The 18,316-nt window shown below is 55.2% G+C and overlaps 1 protein-coding gene across 3 annotated transcripts in view; it reads left to right on the top strand.

The window, feature by feature from the left end:
* COPG2 (COPI coat complex subunit gamma 2) overlaps window positions 1-18,316 on the top strand; it is a 114,677-nt gene that overhangs the window by 67,535 nt on the left and 28,826 nt on the right. For 2 of the 3 annotated variants that reach the window (XM_042924746.1, XM_042924756.1), the window contains one exon: window positions 821-992. In XM_042924746.1, the coding sequence (XP_042780680.1) occupies window positions 821-992 (172 nt within the window). Of the gene's footprint in view, window positions 1-820; window positions 993-1,260; window positions 3,001-18,316 lie in introns of those variants that run through there. The other variant, XM_042924765.1, reaches the window with a different exon arrangement.

Genomic DNA, 18,316 nt, shown 5'->3' with positions numbered 1-18,316 from the left:
AGTTTATGATTATGATTTTACTGAGCAGTAACTTGGCCTCATTTCTGGGTTTTTTTTCCTGACTCAGTACTGTAGAAATGCCTTCGTATGATGGTTAAACTTTATTTATTTATTTATTTATTTTTTTAATTTTTTTATTTTTTATTTATTTTTTATTTTTTTCAATCTCAAAATCAATGATGGTTAAACTTTAAAAGGACGTAAAACCGAAATGTCTGAAGTAGCTGGCACAACATCAAGTATATAACCTATTAAAAAATAATCCTCGGGGCGCCTGGGTGGCTCGGTTGGTTGAGAGTCCGACTTCGGCTCAGGTCATGGTCTCACGGTCCGTGAGTTCAAGCCCCGCGTCGGGCTCTGTGCTGACAGCTCAGAGCCTGGAGCCTGTTTCAGATTCCGTGTCTCCCTCTCTCTCTGCCCCTCCCCTGTTCATGCTCTGTCTCTCTCTCTGTCTCAAAAATAAATAAACATTAAAAAAAATTAAAAAAAAAATAATCCTCATTTAACATCAGGGTAAATTAAGTGGCTTGTTCCAAGAACTTGGATTTCAGTTTGCCTCTTAGCTGTCAGCCTTCTACTGTCTTGTTCAGTAGACCTCAGTCTCAGGAAGAAGCAAAAAACTGATAAATAATGCAAACAAAAAGAACTCAAGGCTGTCATGTTGCCTCGAGGGAAGTCTTAGGAGGGGACCTGCAGGACAGTGTAGAGAGGAAAGGGACAGTGGGTCCCAGAACAGAGCTGTGGATTATGGGTGGGAAGGAACAACTTGCTGGAAGTCAGTTCTTCTCCACCATAGCTTTTCTGTGTGCTCACTTTTCAGTTTGAATGCACCAATACTCTCAATGACCAGCTGCTGGAGAAGGTGACAGTGCAGGTGGAACCATCAGATTCCTACGAAGTGCTGTGCTGCATCCCAGCCCCCAGCCTCCCTTATAACCAACCAGGAATATGTTACACTCTTGTCCGTTTGCCTGATGATGATTCGACAGCAGGTACCAACCCACAGGAGGGAGGAGATAAGGTTCAGAACGCAGGGCATCTTGAGCTCTTAAACGTCTGGGCAGATGTTTGGGGGTCAGGAATATGGTCCTCTTCCAGAATTACATGCAATGACAATGATGGTATATTTACATTGATAAAATTAGCCCCTGCAGAAACACCAATTTTATAACCAGGTCTCTAAGTAATACTCGCGGGACGTTTAAACTGAACGTATACGGCGGTAGCTCCGAAAGGAACCCGTGCTTTCTGTCGTAACAGTGTGACCACGAATGAGGGTTCGTGTACCTGGTGTCGCCTGTGAAGGATCGTAGCCTACTTCTCAAGATTTTTTTCGGGGGCCTCCTAAGGACTTTGTATTCGGTAGCTCCATGGCATTTTAAGATCATCGTTTCTGGGGAGTCCTACGGCACAAGTCTGAGAGTATGACTCATCCTGACGAGTGGCTTAGCCAGCCTCTGTATCTCCACATTTGGGAAGGGCACTGGAAGTCTCTCCTTGGCCCATATGCGCTCTTGAGGGAGGGGTGGGGAGACCTCTGAAGGGGAGCCAACGGCTAGGGCCAACAGGATGTACAAACTTGGGGTTTGAGGTCTTGTGACCGACCTCTCTGAATGAATGTCAAGTATTTATCGCACTTGATTTTCTTTTCCCGTTTTCCCACCTGAGCTCTTCTCGGATTCACTCCGACACTGTTACCCAGTTTTTACGGAAATAAGCACACGTATCGCATTGATGTTTTCAACAATTTTTATTACTAGTACAGGAAAAAACAATTTTTACTACCAGTACACGAAAGAACAATTTTTACTACCGGTACAGGAAAAAACAGAAGTTAACAAAATTAACAAATACTGGGGAAGTTACAGAGTTACAAGAAATCGTAAAAGTACTAGTAAATAGTTATCCCTGGTCATCATTCAGTTCCGTCTGGGGCTTAACCTGCCTTCTCTTAGCCCCTCTCCCAACTCCCTTTTCAGATGTTGGTTCTGGGAGCCCCTGCCCAATCTCCTCTGCGTCGGACGATAGACCAGGCTACTCACTCTAGCACGAGGTAGATTCAAGTTGGCACCGTTGCTGGGTCTGAATCCCAGGTGGTTCCCTCTGGCCCTAGTCGGACCTACACGTCTATCCTGCAACCACCCCGGATCCACAACCCCCTGGGTAGGAAGGCACTTTCTTATCTGGCCTTCAGTATTTCTCCTTCAAGCATTAGGCCATCTGGCTTTGACTTCTAATTACCTCCTTGATCCCTTTATGAAGTTCCTCTAGCTCCATCCCCTTCCGGCTTCACTTGCTCTCCTGGTCTGTTTCCCTCTGGTTACATTTGTCTAAAGTACGTCCACCAGCCACCAATGAAATTGGCTGTACTGTGCTCTTCAGTAAAGCTAGCTTTATTTTCCCTTGGTCCAAACCAGTATCTGGGCCCAGGCTTAACACAGCCCTGGGCTTCAGCCATCATCCTGGGAAACTGCGCTGCATCATTGTTTTTTTTCCCCCCAATAGCCACCTCTCCTTTTCTCAAAAGCCCTCCCTTTATTGTACTTCTAAGGTTTCTGGTTTTTAAGGGATGCCGTTACTTTGCAACTTAATTTTAAAGGGAAGCAAAATGCTGAACTCGCTGAAGAATCAAGCCCTTCCCAGCTGAGAGTGCGAGCTCCTCCCAATTCCCCAGGCTCGCTTGGATAACTAAGTCAGGTGCCTCACACCCCAGGGAGTTGTCTTAACAGAATACAACAGATACAACTTTACAATATCAAAATACAGAAAACAACGATATTGAAAGTACAGAAATTACATTGTACAGGAGCAAACCACGATAAGAAAGAACATTTCTACCAAGAGAGGAAGTATCGGGAAGGTTTCCTCACCCCTCCTTTCTAAGGAGTTACTTTATTTTGAAAACACAGATCTTACAAATTAGCCCAGAGGTTTCAACCTTTGGTCTGCTGGCTATGGACTCTTTTGCTTGATGGTGTGTTAGTATTTTGTTCATAAAAATTTGGCACTTGGAGAAGTTTTCTTTGTTTTCTGCTAAACTTGGCAAAGGGTGTTCCGATTGGTGTTAAACTGTTTATAGTTATAAACTCTTGTCCTTGCGTCTTGGAGAAAAGAAATGGAGTTTTGTCTCAACAGTCGGACTTTTAAAATTTAATTGTCAGTAGTCGATATTTAGTCGACCCATCGTATACCTGCTTAAAATCAAACTCCTTTCTATCCTTTAGTCTTGGTCAGAAACTCTAACATTTTTAACCTATGGCCAATTCAAAGTCTTTGCTGTGCAAAGAACAGAAGTGAAATACCAGGACATAGATGGTAATAAGAGTCTTTCACCACCACCACCACCCTGTTTTTGGTTTTTTTTTGCTTTTTTTGTTTTTTTTTCTTTTTTTTTTTTTTTTTTTTTTTTTTGTGTTTTCCCCATTGCAAATACTGTGAATTTTTCTAATCACCTGAAGATCTATATATCACTTCTACTTATTTCAAAAAGTATATTTTCCATACAATCACACACACACACACACACACACACACACACACAGAAATTCTACAGACTGATTTTTTTCAACTTGAAAACTGTATATCATAATAGAAAGGAATATAGGTTTTGGGGAGAGACAGATTGGGATCTGGATCTGCTACATACGGACTGGGTAACTTGGACAAATTCTTAGATTTCCATAAGCTCGTTAGGATTGTCGTAAAGATGAAATGAAACTAACTAAGGTGATTAGCATGGTGCCAGACACATAGTAAACACTCAATAAACAGAAGCTGTTGTTGTTTCGGTCATGGAACTATGCACTTTCTGCCTTTATCCTCTTCAAAATCAAGTCTTCCACAGTTCATAGGACATACCCTCTGACCTCCAGGAAGTGGTTCCCACGGTTATCTTGGTCTGTGCTATATCTTTAAACTTGCTCGTTCCCCCTTACTTTATATGTGGGCAAAAAATCTAAACGCCATCTGATAAAATGTACTCGAGCCCAACATCAAGATGGTCCCATAAATCCTCCCCTCAATGCACGGGCCGTTTGTGGGAAGCTGACCATTATCCCAGGTCTCTATTCAGTTAGTCCTACCGTCTTCGGTCCTCTAGCCACTCCTCCTTTATGCGGACGTGCTTAGAAAAGCCTTCAGGGCAGCGTTCTTTCTTAGCACCCTTTCCCATTCAGCAACTTGCTTTCCTCTGAAGGTTTATTGCACCCCGAGAGCACAGACTACGGGTATGTGCAACATTCTAGGACTGTTTCCCCCACCCGACCTCTAGGATGCCCCCTGCCTGTTGAGCTTTTTGTTCCATTATGATTCACAACCACTGTGGCCCCCTATATTGCTTTTATTATCGGACTGTCAGGCCTTGAGTGCATCACAGTTCTCGTCTCAAAGCATTTTCCCTCATTTAAATAACTCACTTAAAAAGTCTTCAACAGAAGATACCCATCCGAAGATCCAGTTTAATAGTACAGGTGTAGGAGCCTCTTTTCTCTGTCATTAGGGACGCCGCCTCCCACATAACAATTCGTAGCTGTGCTCGACTTGGTACCTGCACCTCCTTAACCTCCATCTGCTCTTGAGCTACCGCAGGATTCCGATGGGCTCCTACCTCTTACGAATCTGTGGTCTCCATTCTATTACTTGGTGTTCGATATTAATAATATAACTCCCGACACTATGAACAGTTTCAATTAAGTAAAATCTGCATCAGAGTTGTTCACTTTTACCCACCTCTGGCCACTCACAGGGATCCTTATTCACGGCCCCTCGGGAAACTGCCCTTTTCTAAGCTAAGCACATAATCTGTGTTTTTACTCAGATATTTAAAAAGTAGGATAGGTCGAAATTACTGTTCAACCACCATTTCCCTCTGCCTTGATCACTGGAATCTGTATCCATCCAGCCTTAGAATCCATATTCCTCCAGTTTGACCCACGAGCTGGACCAACATTCCCGGGTTCAGATCTCCTTTCACCTGCCCCTCCTCCTTGTACCCGCCCTGGCTTCCCTCAAACGCTGAAATTTCTAACATTCCCGCTGTGCGGCTTTCAACCCGTCTCCCCATCCTGTCCCTCGTCACACCGTGGTCAGGGTACAAACCTTTGTTGCTGCCGTTCTTAAACGATAACCCCTCTCCAGGATGCACCACAAAGGTGGCACATCCGCTCATTTCCTCTTTTCCCTCTTTTGACTGTAGGGAAAAGACCTCTGCTTGTTCGTAGCACTCAGGCCTGGTTCCACTCGGGAACTTCCTCTTTAACCTACTCTCATCCCTCCAAATTCCTCTAATGACTTACTCGCACCTTCATATTTGGACACCGGAAGCACTGGAGGATTGCAGCGGGTGCCCTCCGTCCAGGCTTCGCTTCCCGAATTTAGCTCCGGACGACCGCGCGTTCTCCCGAGTCGGCCAGCTTCCACGCGATTACGTCATAGTTTGCAGGCAGCCACCTGTTTCTCTGCAACAATTTATGTTTCCGTATTTCTCCCAGTTCCCTTCATCCCATTAACTGTGATCCAGCTGACAGGCAGCACTGCGGATCATCACCATTATAACGTTGCTCAGTAGTTGTGAGCTTACTTAGTAAGTATACCGTCAGCTTAATTCCAATTTCGTTTCAGCCACTTCTTTCCACGTTTCCTCCGCTCCCTTCCATTGGAAAAACAGCGAACATATAAACAGCGCGTTGCCGTCTGTTGCGTTCACGGTTACCGGCGCCCAGTGCCGTCCTTTCAAGGTCCAAGTGACGGCACCGTACCAATGTGGCTTTATTCGGCTGTAAATGTTCTGTAATATTCTACACCGTCACACAGTCACGCAGCAGCACCTATGCGTTCTTACGTTCATTAGCGTGCTCCCACCATCGGGCCTCACGAGCACACGGGCCTCCCCTTTTGCCCCCAACCTGCCGACATCCCGGCTGCTGGGAAGCTCTTCAGGGCGCGGTTCCGTTCTCCCTGATGGCCTTTTACCAAACCTGAGCCCCGCAGGCGGCCACAGGTTGTCTCCTCCTCCCCCGCTGCCTGCCGCTCTTCTCGTCCCGTTGACTGTGCTCAGAGACACTCTGCTCCATCCACAGCGTCCTGTCCTTCCTCACCTACCTCCTGCCGGGCACGTGAAGGGGTCACGGGTCTTTTCCGCCACATCTTCTTCCTCTTGACCGGCCCTTGGTCCCCAGTGTGCTGTACTGAATCCACCTGCTGCTGACGTCACTGCTAACCCCTCTACGTTTCAGGTCGGCCACTTGGGAGTTCAGTCCCTGGTCCTTTCTCTGACCTTTCATCTTCTCACCATGCCCTGCACTGACAGCGTTGTCCCCAACATTTTAAACGGGCCACCAGCTCTCCTGACTCCTCTCCTCTGGCCGCCTCCCCCCACCCCTGCTTCCTCGTAGGCTGTCCTCTTCCTCCTGGGACAGGGGGGTTGGTTCTTCAAGACCTTGTCCACATTTGGGGGGCAGTTCCTGGATGCCTCTCGCCCGCTCCCTCCCCCGGGCCCTCTGCCATCCCTCTCGGCACAGGACATTCATTCCCTGACCCTCCCCAGCCTCTCCTGCCCTACCTGCAAGGCCCTCACCTGCCCCTTCTCGCTCCTGCCCCTCGGACCACCTCTCCCCCACCATCTTCTCCCACCTGCCGCGGACTGATGGGCCATCGCCTGATGGGGCTCCAGGGCCCGCCCCCCTGCCTCTTCTGCTCTGCTTGTCTACCGCACACATGACATCGGAACCGTCCTGCCACCTGAGCCACGTGACGTCCCTTCAGCTACCCTCTGAGTCGTCCAGCTGCTTCCGCCGTCCTCTCTGCTGTGTGCTCCCTGCTCGCTCCCTCACCCCCTGCTCCCCCCACCTCCGTCGTCTCTGCTTCAGACATACGGTACTGAGCCCGCACGCTCCCCCGCCAGCCCCTGCTCACGTCCTGTGGACCCACACTCTGCAGGCCGCCTGGGCCCCACACACGTCCCTCCCATGACCTTTCCTGTTTCCACTCGGACCCCTTCGTTGCACACTCTCCCTACAGCGCTCCCCGAGAGCCTGGTCCTCTGACTCTCCTTCCTCTTTCCTTTCACTACTTCACTTTCCCTTCCACCCTCCCTCCCGCCCTCGCCCCTGCCCACATGGCCCAACACCACTGCACTCGGCCTCCACCTGCAGAGAGCCTTGGGTCCTCCTGCCTCCCTGGCAGCATCTCTCCCCCAGATGATCAGCCCTGTGGTCTCCTGTCCCGCCTGCCCCTTCCTTCTGCGTGGACAGCCCGCCCCGTGCTCTGTGCTCACGGTGCTCACACAACTTCCTTTTGATCGCCATTCTCCTCTCTCTCGGCCCGAGTCCTGAAGCGTCCCTAGCTCTGGGAACAACACTTTGGCACGCCACTCCCTACACGCTGACCGTGAATCCGCACCCAGCCCCCAATGTGCCAGGTGCCTTCTCGGCTACATCCATTTGCTCGCTGCCTTCCTGGTCCCACGTCCTTTGCCCCGTGTCTGACAGTCCTGACTCTGATGTCCCCACGCACCCCCGGCTCAGGGGCTCATCTGCTCAAGCTTCACCTCTCCGCCCGCCCTCCACTCTGCCCCTTCCACCCAGCGATTCTCACCCGAGGACGCGTGACCCCCAAGACCGCCTATCAGCATCATCATCGGGCCGTGGTTTTGGGGTTTCTTTTTGTGTTTTTTTGGTTTTGTGTTTGTTGGAGCAGAGCACTGCTCCCCCTCAGATGCTTTGATAGGCCTGCCTTGGGGGCCATGCCCACAGCCCCCCTCGGGTGAAAACCACCCCCCCACCCTCGGGAAGAACCACTGCGGTGGAAGCCCAGCTCACTGCCCGGGCCGCACTCCCCGGGCACCGCCTGTCACCTTCTCCTTCCCTCGGTTGCCACTGACACCCTGAGCAGTTAACAGCGTTCCTCACGTTCCCAACAGTGCCCCACACCGACATCGACCCGGCTCTATCCTCTCGGAAGCACCGCGTTCTTTGAGCATGTGGTCCCGACACCTGATGTGCCCCCAGCCCAGTCTGCACGAGAGCATCGTTCTGTTCGCACCCTCCCGCCCTCAGCCTTGAGGACTTACCGGCAACGTGACCGTATCTTTGGGCCAATACTGGTTTTTCTCCGTGGGTGCCGCTGGCTCCTTCCCTATGTTATCTCTCCTTATTTCAGACCCGTGACACCGCCCCCTCACTGTGGTCCTCAGTCCGTCTGGGATTCCTGCCCAGCAGACCTGCCACCGTCCCTGCAGCTCCTGTCCTGTGTCCTCTCTGGGTAGACTCGCTGGTCTTCCCCAGCCTCGCTTCATCTGTGGTCATCACCCCCAACGTTGGATGTCTAGATGGGTTACGAGCTCAGTTTAAAACGTGGTTTTCTCTCTGTGCCTGGAGCTTCGCCAGTGTCTCCCACACCCCTCTGCACATACACCCCATTAATCCCAACCCTGCCCTCCCGTCCAACCCAACTGCCGTCCCCACCTCCCACCCCATCCCCACCGGATCCGTAGTAAAGAGCCTGGCTGGAAAGTTCTACTCTGACCGCGACATTCAAGGCTGTAGGGGCGGCCCCTGCTACCACCCCTTTGCTACTCTTCCTTCCCCACGCCACTGCTCCCGCTGGCTGGCCCGCAGCCCTGGACGCGCCTCCAGGAGGCACCTCGAGAAGCGCCAGGGTGCAGACGCTGCCACCTCCCTCTTCTCCGCCCAGCCTGTTGGCGGCCAGCCTGCCTCCCTTCCACCATGCTCCCCTCTCCTCTTTCCCTGGGGGTCCCCTTCACCTTGCCCGTCCCTGAGACGTGACCCTCCTGTCACACTGCATCAAGGCCCCATTTTCACATTCCTTCCCCTTCCCTCCTCAGCCCCCGGAGAGCACCCCGCCTCTTCTCTAGGCCCCACGCCTCTCAAAGCTCCCGAAAGCCTGTCATGTAGTCGCATTGGGTCATCCCTTCACCACTGGGAGGTGCTCCCTCCCGGGACCTGCTCTCAGTTCATACCCTTTCCATCCCCTCATCGGGCCATGTTCTCTCTGAACCCACCTGCTGGCGCTCGTCCGGTCCTTCCACTGGCTCTGACCACCGCCCCCCTTTAGGCTCCCTTGTCCCCTAGCCTCACCCCACCTCACCTTCCTTCCTCCTGTCTTCCCTTTTCGATCAAGCCCTTGCCCACCGGACTTGACACCAGGCCTGCACTTTGAGCTCGTCCTCCTTCCCTCACCTCCCCTGCTTCCATTCCTTCTCCACCGGGTCCCCTGATGCACCCCTGCCCATCACGCTTGCCCTCCACACCCCACTGACACGGTCCAGATCCCCCCTTGCCCTCCTTCCCTCTTGGCCACGTGCAGATGTCAGCCCACCCTCTCGTTCTCCATCCAGTAAGCCCTGCTGCCTCTGTTGTCCACCATATCAAGCCTCTAAAACAAGGGTCCCCAGACCTCACCAGCCCACCCCTTGCTCTCCCTCCGTGCCCCTCTGCCGCCGACATCATCTTCTTCGATAGACCCAGGGCATCATGCTGGGTTAAAGGTCGCTTCTTACCTGCTTCCCTGTACAGGCTCTGCGGGGTGCCAGACCTCCACCCCTCCAGCCTTCCTGATGTAGCATACACAGAATTAGTTACTGCTACAAACCGTCACTTTTGCCTTGGTTACTGTGCACTCCTCCACTCTAAGCAGACTTTCTACCCACGCACTGGACTCCAACCACGTGAGTCCATCCCAAGTCCCTGAAGTGACCGGCCAGAGGTCTCTGTGCAGGGCATGTCTGAATGTGGAGTGCTGCCCCTCCCCCTCTGTGTTCTGTCCTTACACAGTTCCTTTCCCACCTGCGTTCGGGGCCCTCGACTTCAAACGCCCTGCCCGTAGCATCTTGGCTCTGCTCAGCTCTGCTCCTGTCATCTGGCCTCATATACCCCACAGGCCACTCTGCACCACCTCCCCAGCCTTGCTGACGTCCCTAGATAGCAGCTCATCAGGCCACCTCCCTCCTCACAGCACCGCCCTCCTTACCCTTCCTGAGCCCAGTGCGCATGCGAGAGATTCTCTGCCCTCCTCCGAGCGGCCTGCCCTGCCCTTCCCATTGGCTCCCCTGTCCCCACAAATACCCCCCACTGCCTTTGCGGCTGCTCAGATTCCACTCTCTCTCCCCCCACTGGATGCAGAAGCACCTCGTGCAGCCTATCCTCTGCCTCCTCTCCCACCTCTGTCTTCCAGAACCCCTCTACTTCATCCTCAGCATCCAGTCCCAGTTCTACCACCTTCCAGTTCTGCCATGAATTCAACGGTCTCTTCCTTGAGACCCTCTTCCCTCCACACCTGGGGGCACCGTTCCTGCATGGAACGTCCGCTCCCTCCCCCGGGCCCTCTGCCGTCCCTCTCGGCACAGGACATTCCCTGACCCTCCCCAGCCTCTCCTGCCCTACCTGCGAGGCCCTCACCTGCCCCTTCTCACTCTTGCCCCTCGGACCACCTCTCCTCCACCATGTTCTCCCACCTGCTGCAGGCTGCCCGCCTGATGGGCCTCCAGGGCCCGCCCCCCTGCCTCTCCTGCTCTGCTTGTCTACCGCACACATGACATCGGAACCGTCCTGCCACCTGAGCCATGTGACGCTCCTTCAGCTACCCTCTGAGTCGTCCAGCTGCTTCCACCGTCCTCTCTGCTGTGTGCTCCCTGCTCGCTCCCTCACCCCCTGCTCCCCCCACCTCCTTTGTCTCTGCTTCAGACATACGGTACTGAGCCCGCACGCTCCCCCGCCAGCCCCTGCTCACGTCCTGTGGACCCACACTCTGCTGGCCGCCTGGGCCCCACACACGTCCCTCCTGCGACCTTTCCTGTTTCCACTCAGACCCCTTCGTTGCACACTCTTCCTACAGTGCCCTCCAGGAGCCTGTTCCTCTGACTCTCCTTCCTCTTTCCTTTCACTACTTCACTTTCCCTTCCACCCTCCCTCCCGCCCTCGCCCCTGCCCACATGGCCCAACACCACTGCACTCGGCCTCCACCTGCAGAGAGCCTTGGGTCCTCCTGCCTCCCTGGCAGCATCTCTCCCCCAGATGATCAGCCCTGTGGTCTCCTGTCCCGCCTGCCCCTTCCTTCTGCGTGGACAGCCCGCCCCGTGCTCTGTGCTCACGGTGCTCACACAACTTCTTTTCGATCGCCATTCTCCTCTCTCTTGGACCTAGTCCTAATGTGTCAACTAGCCTGCACTCCCCACCCACTGCTAATCCCAACCCTCCCACCCCCCCCCCCACATCGTACCAGAGGCCTTCTCGGCTACATCCATTTGCTCGCTGTCTTCCTGGTCCCACGTCCTTTGCCCCGTGTCTGACAGTCCTGACTCTGATGCGTCCGTCTACCCCCGGCTCAGGGGCTCCCCTGGCTCAAGCTTCACCTCTCCGCCCGCCCTCCACTCTGCCCCTTCCACCCAGCGATTCTCACCCGAGGACGCGTGACCCCCAAGACCGTCTATCAGCATCATCTCTCATGCCTTCTTCTGTGTTTTCGTTTTGGGGTTTTCTTTTGGTTTTGCTTTGAGCAGAGAACAGCTCATCCCTCAGATATCGTCATAGGCCTGATGGGGGCCATGCCTGCATCCTCCTCAGATGAAGTCCACCACCACCCCCATCCCTGTGAACAATCCGGGCTACAGAAACCCGACCTGCTCCCTGGCTGCACTCTCCCCTTATGTGCTTCTGGGCTCCACCAGTCGCCATTGACCTTGTTCCTCAAACTCCCAGCATTCCCACCATTTGACATTGACCCGGCTCTATCCTCTTGGAACCACCTCATTCTTTCCACGTTTACTCTTTGACATCCATACCCCCAAACCCCAGTCTGCATGAGACCACCGTTCTGTTCACACGGCTCCCTCACACCCCTCCAGCCCGCCCCCCCCCCCCCACCTTATGACACAAGGCACTGTGACGGTATCTTTGGCCCTAATCTTGTCCTTTCGGTGTCTGCCATGGTGCCTCTCTCTAGGTTACCCCACCCGACTTCGGACCCGTGACACCGTCCCCTGCAGAGTCTTGTCCCTGTGGTCCTCACGTCCCCCTGCGATTCCCCTCCAGCAGACCTTCCCTTGCACCCTTCCTGTAGCTACTCTCCCGTGTCCTCTCTGAGTGGACTCGCTCGTCTCCTCTGCCCTCTCCTCTGCCTGTATTCATCATCCTCAACCCTGGATGTGTCGTCACCCCAGCAGCCTAGTTTGAAAAGAGGTTTTTCCCCGCGCCTGGAGCATGGCTCGTGTCTCCCAACCCCCACCCCATGCCCACTGATCCCCGAAACCCATGCCCTCCCCGACACCCAAATACCACCCCCCCCGACCCTCCCTCCCACCCCATTCCCCCCTCCCCCCGTCCGTCCCTCCCACCCCAAAGCCCCTCCCACCCCTCCCCTGCCTCCCACCCCAACCCCACCTCCCACCCCAACCCCGCCGGATCCATAGTAGAGCCTGGCCAAAAATTATCCCCTTGCCACAACATTCAAGGTTCTAGGAGCAGCCACTGCTTGGGGTCCACTGCTAGGCAGCCCTCTTCTCCCCTCCCCTCATGCCTCTGCTCCCGCCGTGGGGCCCCACACTCTGCCGAGACCTGCCACCTCCCTCTTCTCCTCGCTTCCCCTGTTGGGTGTCCAATCCCTCCCCCTTCCACCACACTCCACTCTCCATCCTCCCCGGTGCCACCTTGCGTCTCTGGAAAGTGACCCACCTGTCACACTGCTTCCAGACCCCATTTTCACATTCCTTCCTGTGACCTTCCCTCATGAGACATTTCTTCCCTTTCCCTCCTCGGCCCCGGGAGAGCACCCCAGCTCTTCTCTAGGACCCACGCCTCCCAAAGCTCCCGAAAGCCTGTCACATAGTTGCTTTGGGTCATCCCTTCACCATTGGGAGGTGCTCCCTCCTGGGACCTGCTCTAGGGTCACACTCTTTAACCCCCTCATCGGGCCATGTTCTCTCTGACCCCACCTGCTGGCACTCGTCTGATCCTTCTCCTGGCTCTGACCACCGCCCCCACTTTAGGCTCCCTTGTCCCCTAGCCTCACCCCACCTCACCTTCCTTCCTCCTCTCTTCCCTTTTCAATCAAGCCCTTGCCCACCGGACTTGACACCAGGCCTGCCACTTCTTCCTCTTCTTTCTTCCCTCAAATCCTTTCTCCTTTCTCTTTCTCCTCTCCATCGGGTCTGGACCCAACCCCGTCCATTGTGCTTGATCTCCCACTCCTCGTTGAGATGGTCCAGACCTCCTATGCCCTCCTCCCCTCTTGGCCACGTTCCCCTCCCAGCACCCACTTGCAGAGGCCCTCACACTCTCCATCCCGTTCCGCCTCACCCCCGTCTATTAGCCACCATCCCGCCTCATGGAAACGAGTCCCCCAAGCCCCAGTCTCCACTGTCCGCCCCTTGTTCTCTCCTTCTGTGCCCCTGCACAACCTTCGTTATCTTCTTAGAGTAGACCTAGGGCACTCCACTGGTTTTGAAAATCTCAGTCCTTCTCTGGTTCCCTGTACGACCTCTCCGCTGCCTGCTAGACCTCCACGCTTCAGCTCCATGTTAGAGAAGCAGCACACATTTGGTTCTCAAGGCAAAATATGCCTTCCACCTTGGTTCCCACCCACTCCCCCACTAGGTCGCAGCAGATCCGCCCTCTTCTCCCCTCCCCTCATGCCTCTGCTCCCGCCTCCCCAGCCCTCTTCTCCGTCCACCTGAGCCCGCCTCAGTAACCCTGAGGCTCCCTGCCATGGTTTCTGTGCAGGGTCCACGGGCAGTGCTGCCCCGTTCCTGTCTCACCTCGGTTATCGTGACTCCTTTCCCCACCGGCTCGAGGTGGCCCCAGGTATTCCAATGTCCGACTACAGTGGTTCGGGTCTGTTCCTGCCCTGGCCTCCATACCGCACACGGCAGTCTTCTTGCCTTCTGAGATTTGCCGCAGCCCCCAGATCAGGAGTTCTGCAAGCTGCCTTCCCCTTTTCCGTGGTGTCCCCTTTACAGACCCAGGGTCCCTCCTACATCCACGATTTTCTCCCTTCTTCCATGCTGCCTGTTCCTTTGTTTTCCCGTTAAGTTCCCTGACCCGAGTGACATCTGAAGGACCGCCTTCCGTGGCTGCCTGAGACTCCACGGTCTTGCTCTTTCCACGCTGGCCAGAGCCTGACCTGGCTCAGCCCATCCCTCACGTTTTCTCCTGCTCTGGTCTTCTAGAAACCTCTTCATCTTCGGCACCACATCCCACTTCTCCACGACACGCCAGTCGTGCGGCAGATTTCCTAGTCTTTCCTCCAGATCTCCTCCCCTTTTGATTGGCCCTCTTGCTCCCCCTTGCTGTCATCGTCCTTCCCCGGGTGCTGTACCGAATCCCTCTCTTGTCCCCATCTGCCCGAAGCCACCACCCACCTTTGCCGGTCCACCATCTTGGAGCGGTTGTTGCTCTAACCTCCTCTCGGAACTCGCATCGCCTCACCATGCCTTCGCTGGCAGGGGGTCCCCAACGTTCTCAATGGGCCGCCACCTCTAACACCGCATCCTCCTCTGGCCTCCTCCTATGTCTCCAGGTTCTAATGCTGGTCTTACCTTGCTGTGCTCCTCCTCCTGCACGGGCTTCCTCAGGGCCTTGTCCACACCTGGGGGCACAGTTCCTGGATGCCTCCCGTCCGCTCCCTCCCCCGGGCCGTCTGCCATCCCTCCCGGCACAGGACACTCCCTGACCCTCCCCAGCCTCTCCTGCCCTACCTGCGAGGCCCTCACCTGCCCCTTCTCGCTCCTGCCCCTCGGACCACCTCTCCCGCACCATCTTCTCCCACCTGCTGCGGACTGCCCGCCTGATGGGCCTCCAGGGCCCGCCCCCCTGCCTCTCCTGCTCTGCTTGTCTACCGCACACATGACATCGGAACCTGCTATCTGAGCCTGCTACCTGAGCCACGTGACGTCCCTTCAGCTACCCTCTGAGTCGTCCAGCTGCTTCCGCCGTCCTCTCTGCTGTGTGCTCCCTGCTCGCTCCCTCACCCCCCGCTCAACTCGCCTCCGTCGTCTCTGCTTCAGACATACGGTACTGAACCCGCACGCTCCCCCCGCCAGCCCCTGCTCACGTCCTGTGGGCCCACACTCTGCTGGCCGCCCGGGCCCCACATACGTCCCTCCTGCGACCTTTCCTGTTTCCACTCGGACCCCTTCGTTGCACACTCTCCCTACAGCACTCTCCGGGAGCCTGTTCCTCTGACTCTCCTTCCTCTTTCCTTTCACTGCAGCATTTTCCCTTCCACCCTCCCTCCCACCCTCACCCCTGCCCACATGGCCCAACACCACTGCACTCAGCCCCCACCCGCAGTGAGCCCTGGGTCCTGCTGTCCCCCTTCCTCCTGTCCTCCTGCCTCCCTAGCAGGATCTCTCTCCCACCAGTGTGGTCTCCTGTCCCGTCTGCCCCTTCCTTAGCTGTGGACAGTTCAGCTGGTGCTCTCTGCTCTTACCCACAAAACTCAACTACCTTTGGTCGCCACTCCCATCCCTCAGCCTTATTCCTCACGTGTCCTCAGCGTCTGGATGACCGCATTTGCTCTCTACTCCCTAACCTTGCTGGCGAATCCCAACACCACCTCCATCGTGCCGGGAGCCTCGTGGGCTACATCCATTTGCTCGCTGTGTGCCTGGTCTGGAGTCCTGGTCCCCCATGTGTGACAGTCCTGACTCTGAGGCCTCCATCTTTGCTGATCAGGCCCTCGTGTGCTCAAGCTTCAACTCCCTGCTCCTCTCTCCACTGTGCCCCTTCCACCCAGGGGTTCTCATCCGAGGACGCTGGCGCCCCCGGAGGCCTGGCAGCAGCTGCGGCCCTTCATGCTTTTGTTAGGTCTGGATGTTTGTATGTTTTGCTGCCCACCCCTCAAATCTTTTCTCCGGCCCCCACTGTGTTCCATGCCCACGGGCCCTTCTGGTGAAATCCACCCCTCCATCCCAGGGCAGGAGCACTGAGGCGGGAACCCCCCCTGCCTCCCTGGGGTGCCACTCCCCTCGCCAGCCTCCAGCCGCCTACCGTTTGCCAACAATACTTGTCCCTCACATCCCAGCGCTGCCCCCACCCGGACACTGGCCCGGCTCTCTCCTCTTAGAACCACCGCGGTCCCTTCCGTAAACACCCTGACACCAGTGTGTTCTTTTCTCCCCTCCACATACGCCTCCTTCCTCCAACACTTGATGACCCTCAGGCATGTCAACGACGTCTGGTCCAAATCTGGTCCTTCTTTCTCGGCGCTTGCTGTCCCTTTTCCTACGGTACCCGTCATCATCAGATCTGTGAAGCAGTCCCACCATACGTCCTTGTTCTTCTGGTTCTCCCGGGCCCCTGTGTTCCTACTAACCAGACCTTTCCCTCTACCTGTCACGCAGCCAACGTCTCTGTCCTCTCTGGGTGGATTCAATGATCTCCCCCGCTTCCCCAGCCTGGAGTCACCACCCACAGCACCGGACCTGAAGTCAGTTCGCTTTTCAGTAAGATGAGATCGATATTTCAGTGTCCGGACTTAGCTCGTATCCTCCTCCCTAGCCCTGTGCCCACCAGTGCCCACACTGCCCTCCTGGCCAACCTCGTCAGACCCACCTACACCCAGACCTGAACCCTGTCCCTGCCTCCCACACTGTTTCAGTAGAATCCAGAGTATAAAAAACAGCCAAGAATTATTTTTTTTTGCCACATTATTCAAAGCCACGCAACAGCCACAGCTAGCTACCCTTCTTCCTCCCCCTCCACCCAATGCCTCTGCTTCCACTGGCTGACCTCGGAGCTCCAAACTTCCCTCTGGTTGGGACCTCTGAGATCTGCCTGGATTTCAACCCGTCACCTCTCTCCTCTTCTCCCCCAACCCCACTCCCAATAGTGTCCGGTCTTCCCGTCCACCACACTCCACTCTTCATCCTCTTCTCGGTGCCTCCCATCACCTAATCGGTCTCTGGGAGGTGACACTCCCATGTAGTTGCAACAAAGCCCTGTTATGACATCCTATCTGCCACCTTTCCTCATGGGGCCCTTTTCTTAGCCTGTCTCTTCTCTAGGACCCATGCAGCTCTCTCAACGCCTCCCTAATGCCTGTCATGTATTTGCACTGGGTCATCCCTTCTTCATCGGGGATGTGCTCCCTCCCATGACCTGCTCTCACAGCTCACGCTCTTTCTATCGTCTTGCCAGGCCACATCCTGTCCCGAAACCATCTTCTGTCTCCTTGTCACATCCTTCCACTGGCTCTGGCTGCTCTCTTTCCCTGGCCTCACCCCACCTCACTTTCCTTCTTCCTCCCTCTTCCCTTTCAATCAAGCCGTTGCCCATGGGACTTTGCACCAGGCCTTCACTCCCTCCTCTTCGTCCTCACCACGCATTCTCTGCCTCCGTTTCTTCTCCGTTGGGTCCCTCGATGTCCCCCTGCCCTTCGCGCTTGCCCTCCCACTCTCCTTTCCCATGGGCCGGATCCCGCTTTGCCTTCAGTCTTGGCCACGTGTCTCATAACACCTGCAGGCAGGGCTTAAGACTCTCCTCTCACTCTCCATCCCACTCTGCCTGGCCTCTCTGTTGTCCGTGGAATTAGGCCTCCTGAACAAAAGCTCCTTAGGCCCCCGCTTTCCCGCCCCCTGCTGTCTCCCTCTGTGTACCTTACTGCCACACTATCTTCTTAGAGTACACCACTGGGTTTCAGAGTCCCCTGTCCTTCCCCGCTTCCCTTGTGGAGCCTCTGCGCCTTATGCTAGACCTCCACCTTTCCCACCCCCACCGGATCGGCAGGATTCAGTAATTGGTGCGAAATGTCCTCTCTGCCTTGGTTCCCACCCACTACCCTGCCATTTGTAAGCACATTTGCTACTCACAAAATGCTCCATCCACATGAGTCCATTCCAGTGTCCCTGAGGTTACCTGCCATGATTTCTTTGTGGGGGCCATCTTAATGTGCAACAATGCCCCGTTTCCTGTTTCACTCCGGTCATTTTGGCCCTTCACCCAACTTTTGCTGAGGGCTTCAAACACCCAGCCTATGGTGGCCCGGCTCGGCTCGGCTCTGTTCCTACCATCCAGCCTCAATATGGCACATGCCAACCTTCTTACCCCAAGAGCTGCGATGTCCCCAGATGGGGAACTCTTTAGGCCACCTTCCCCTCTTCCGTGGTGCCCCCTCAACCAGCCCTGAGCGCCTTGTACGTTCGTAAGGTTCTCTCCTCTGCTGCGCCACCTGTTCCTTTCATTTCCCAGCGACTCCTCTGAGCCAGCTCACATCCCCCAAACTGCTTTCTCACGGACGCCCACGACTGCTGTCTACATCAGCGCTGGGTTGATACTGACCTTGTGTGGCCCGCTCTGCCTTTTCT

The sequence above is a fragment of the Panthera leo genome, chromosome A2, assembly GCF_018350215.1.
Source record: "Panthera leo isolate Ple1 chromosome A2, P.leo_Ple1_pat1.1, whole genome shotgun sequence".
Taxonomy (NCBI): domain Eukaryota; kingdom Metazoa; phylum Chordata; class Mammalia; order Carnivora; family Felidae; genus Panthera; species Panthera leo.
Note: the sequence above shows the minus strand (reverse complement) of the source record. Positions and strands in the feature narration are given on the sequence as shown.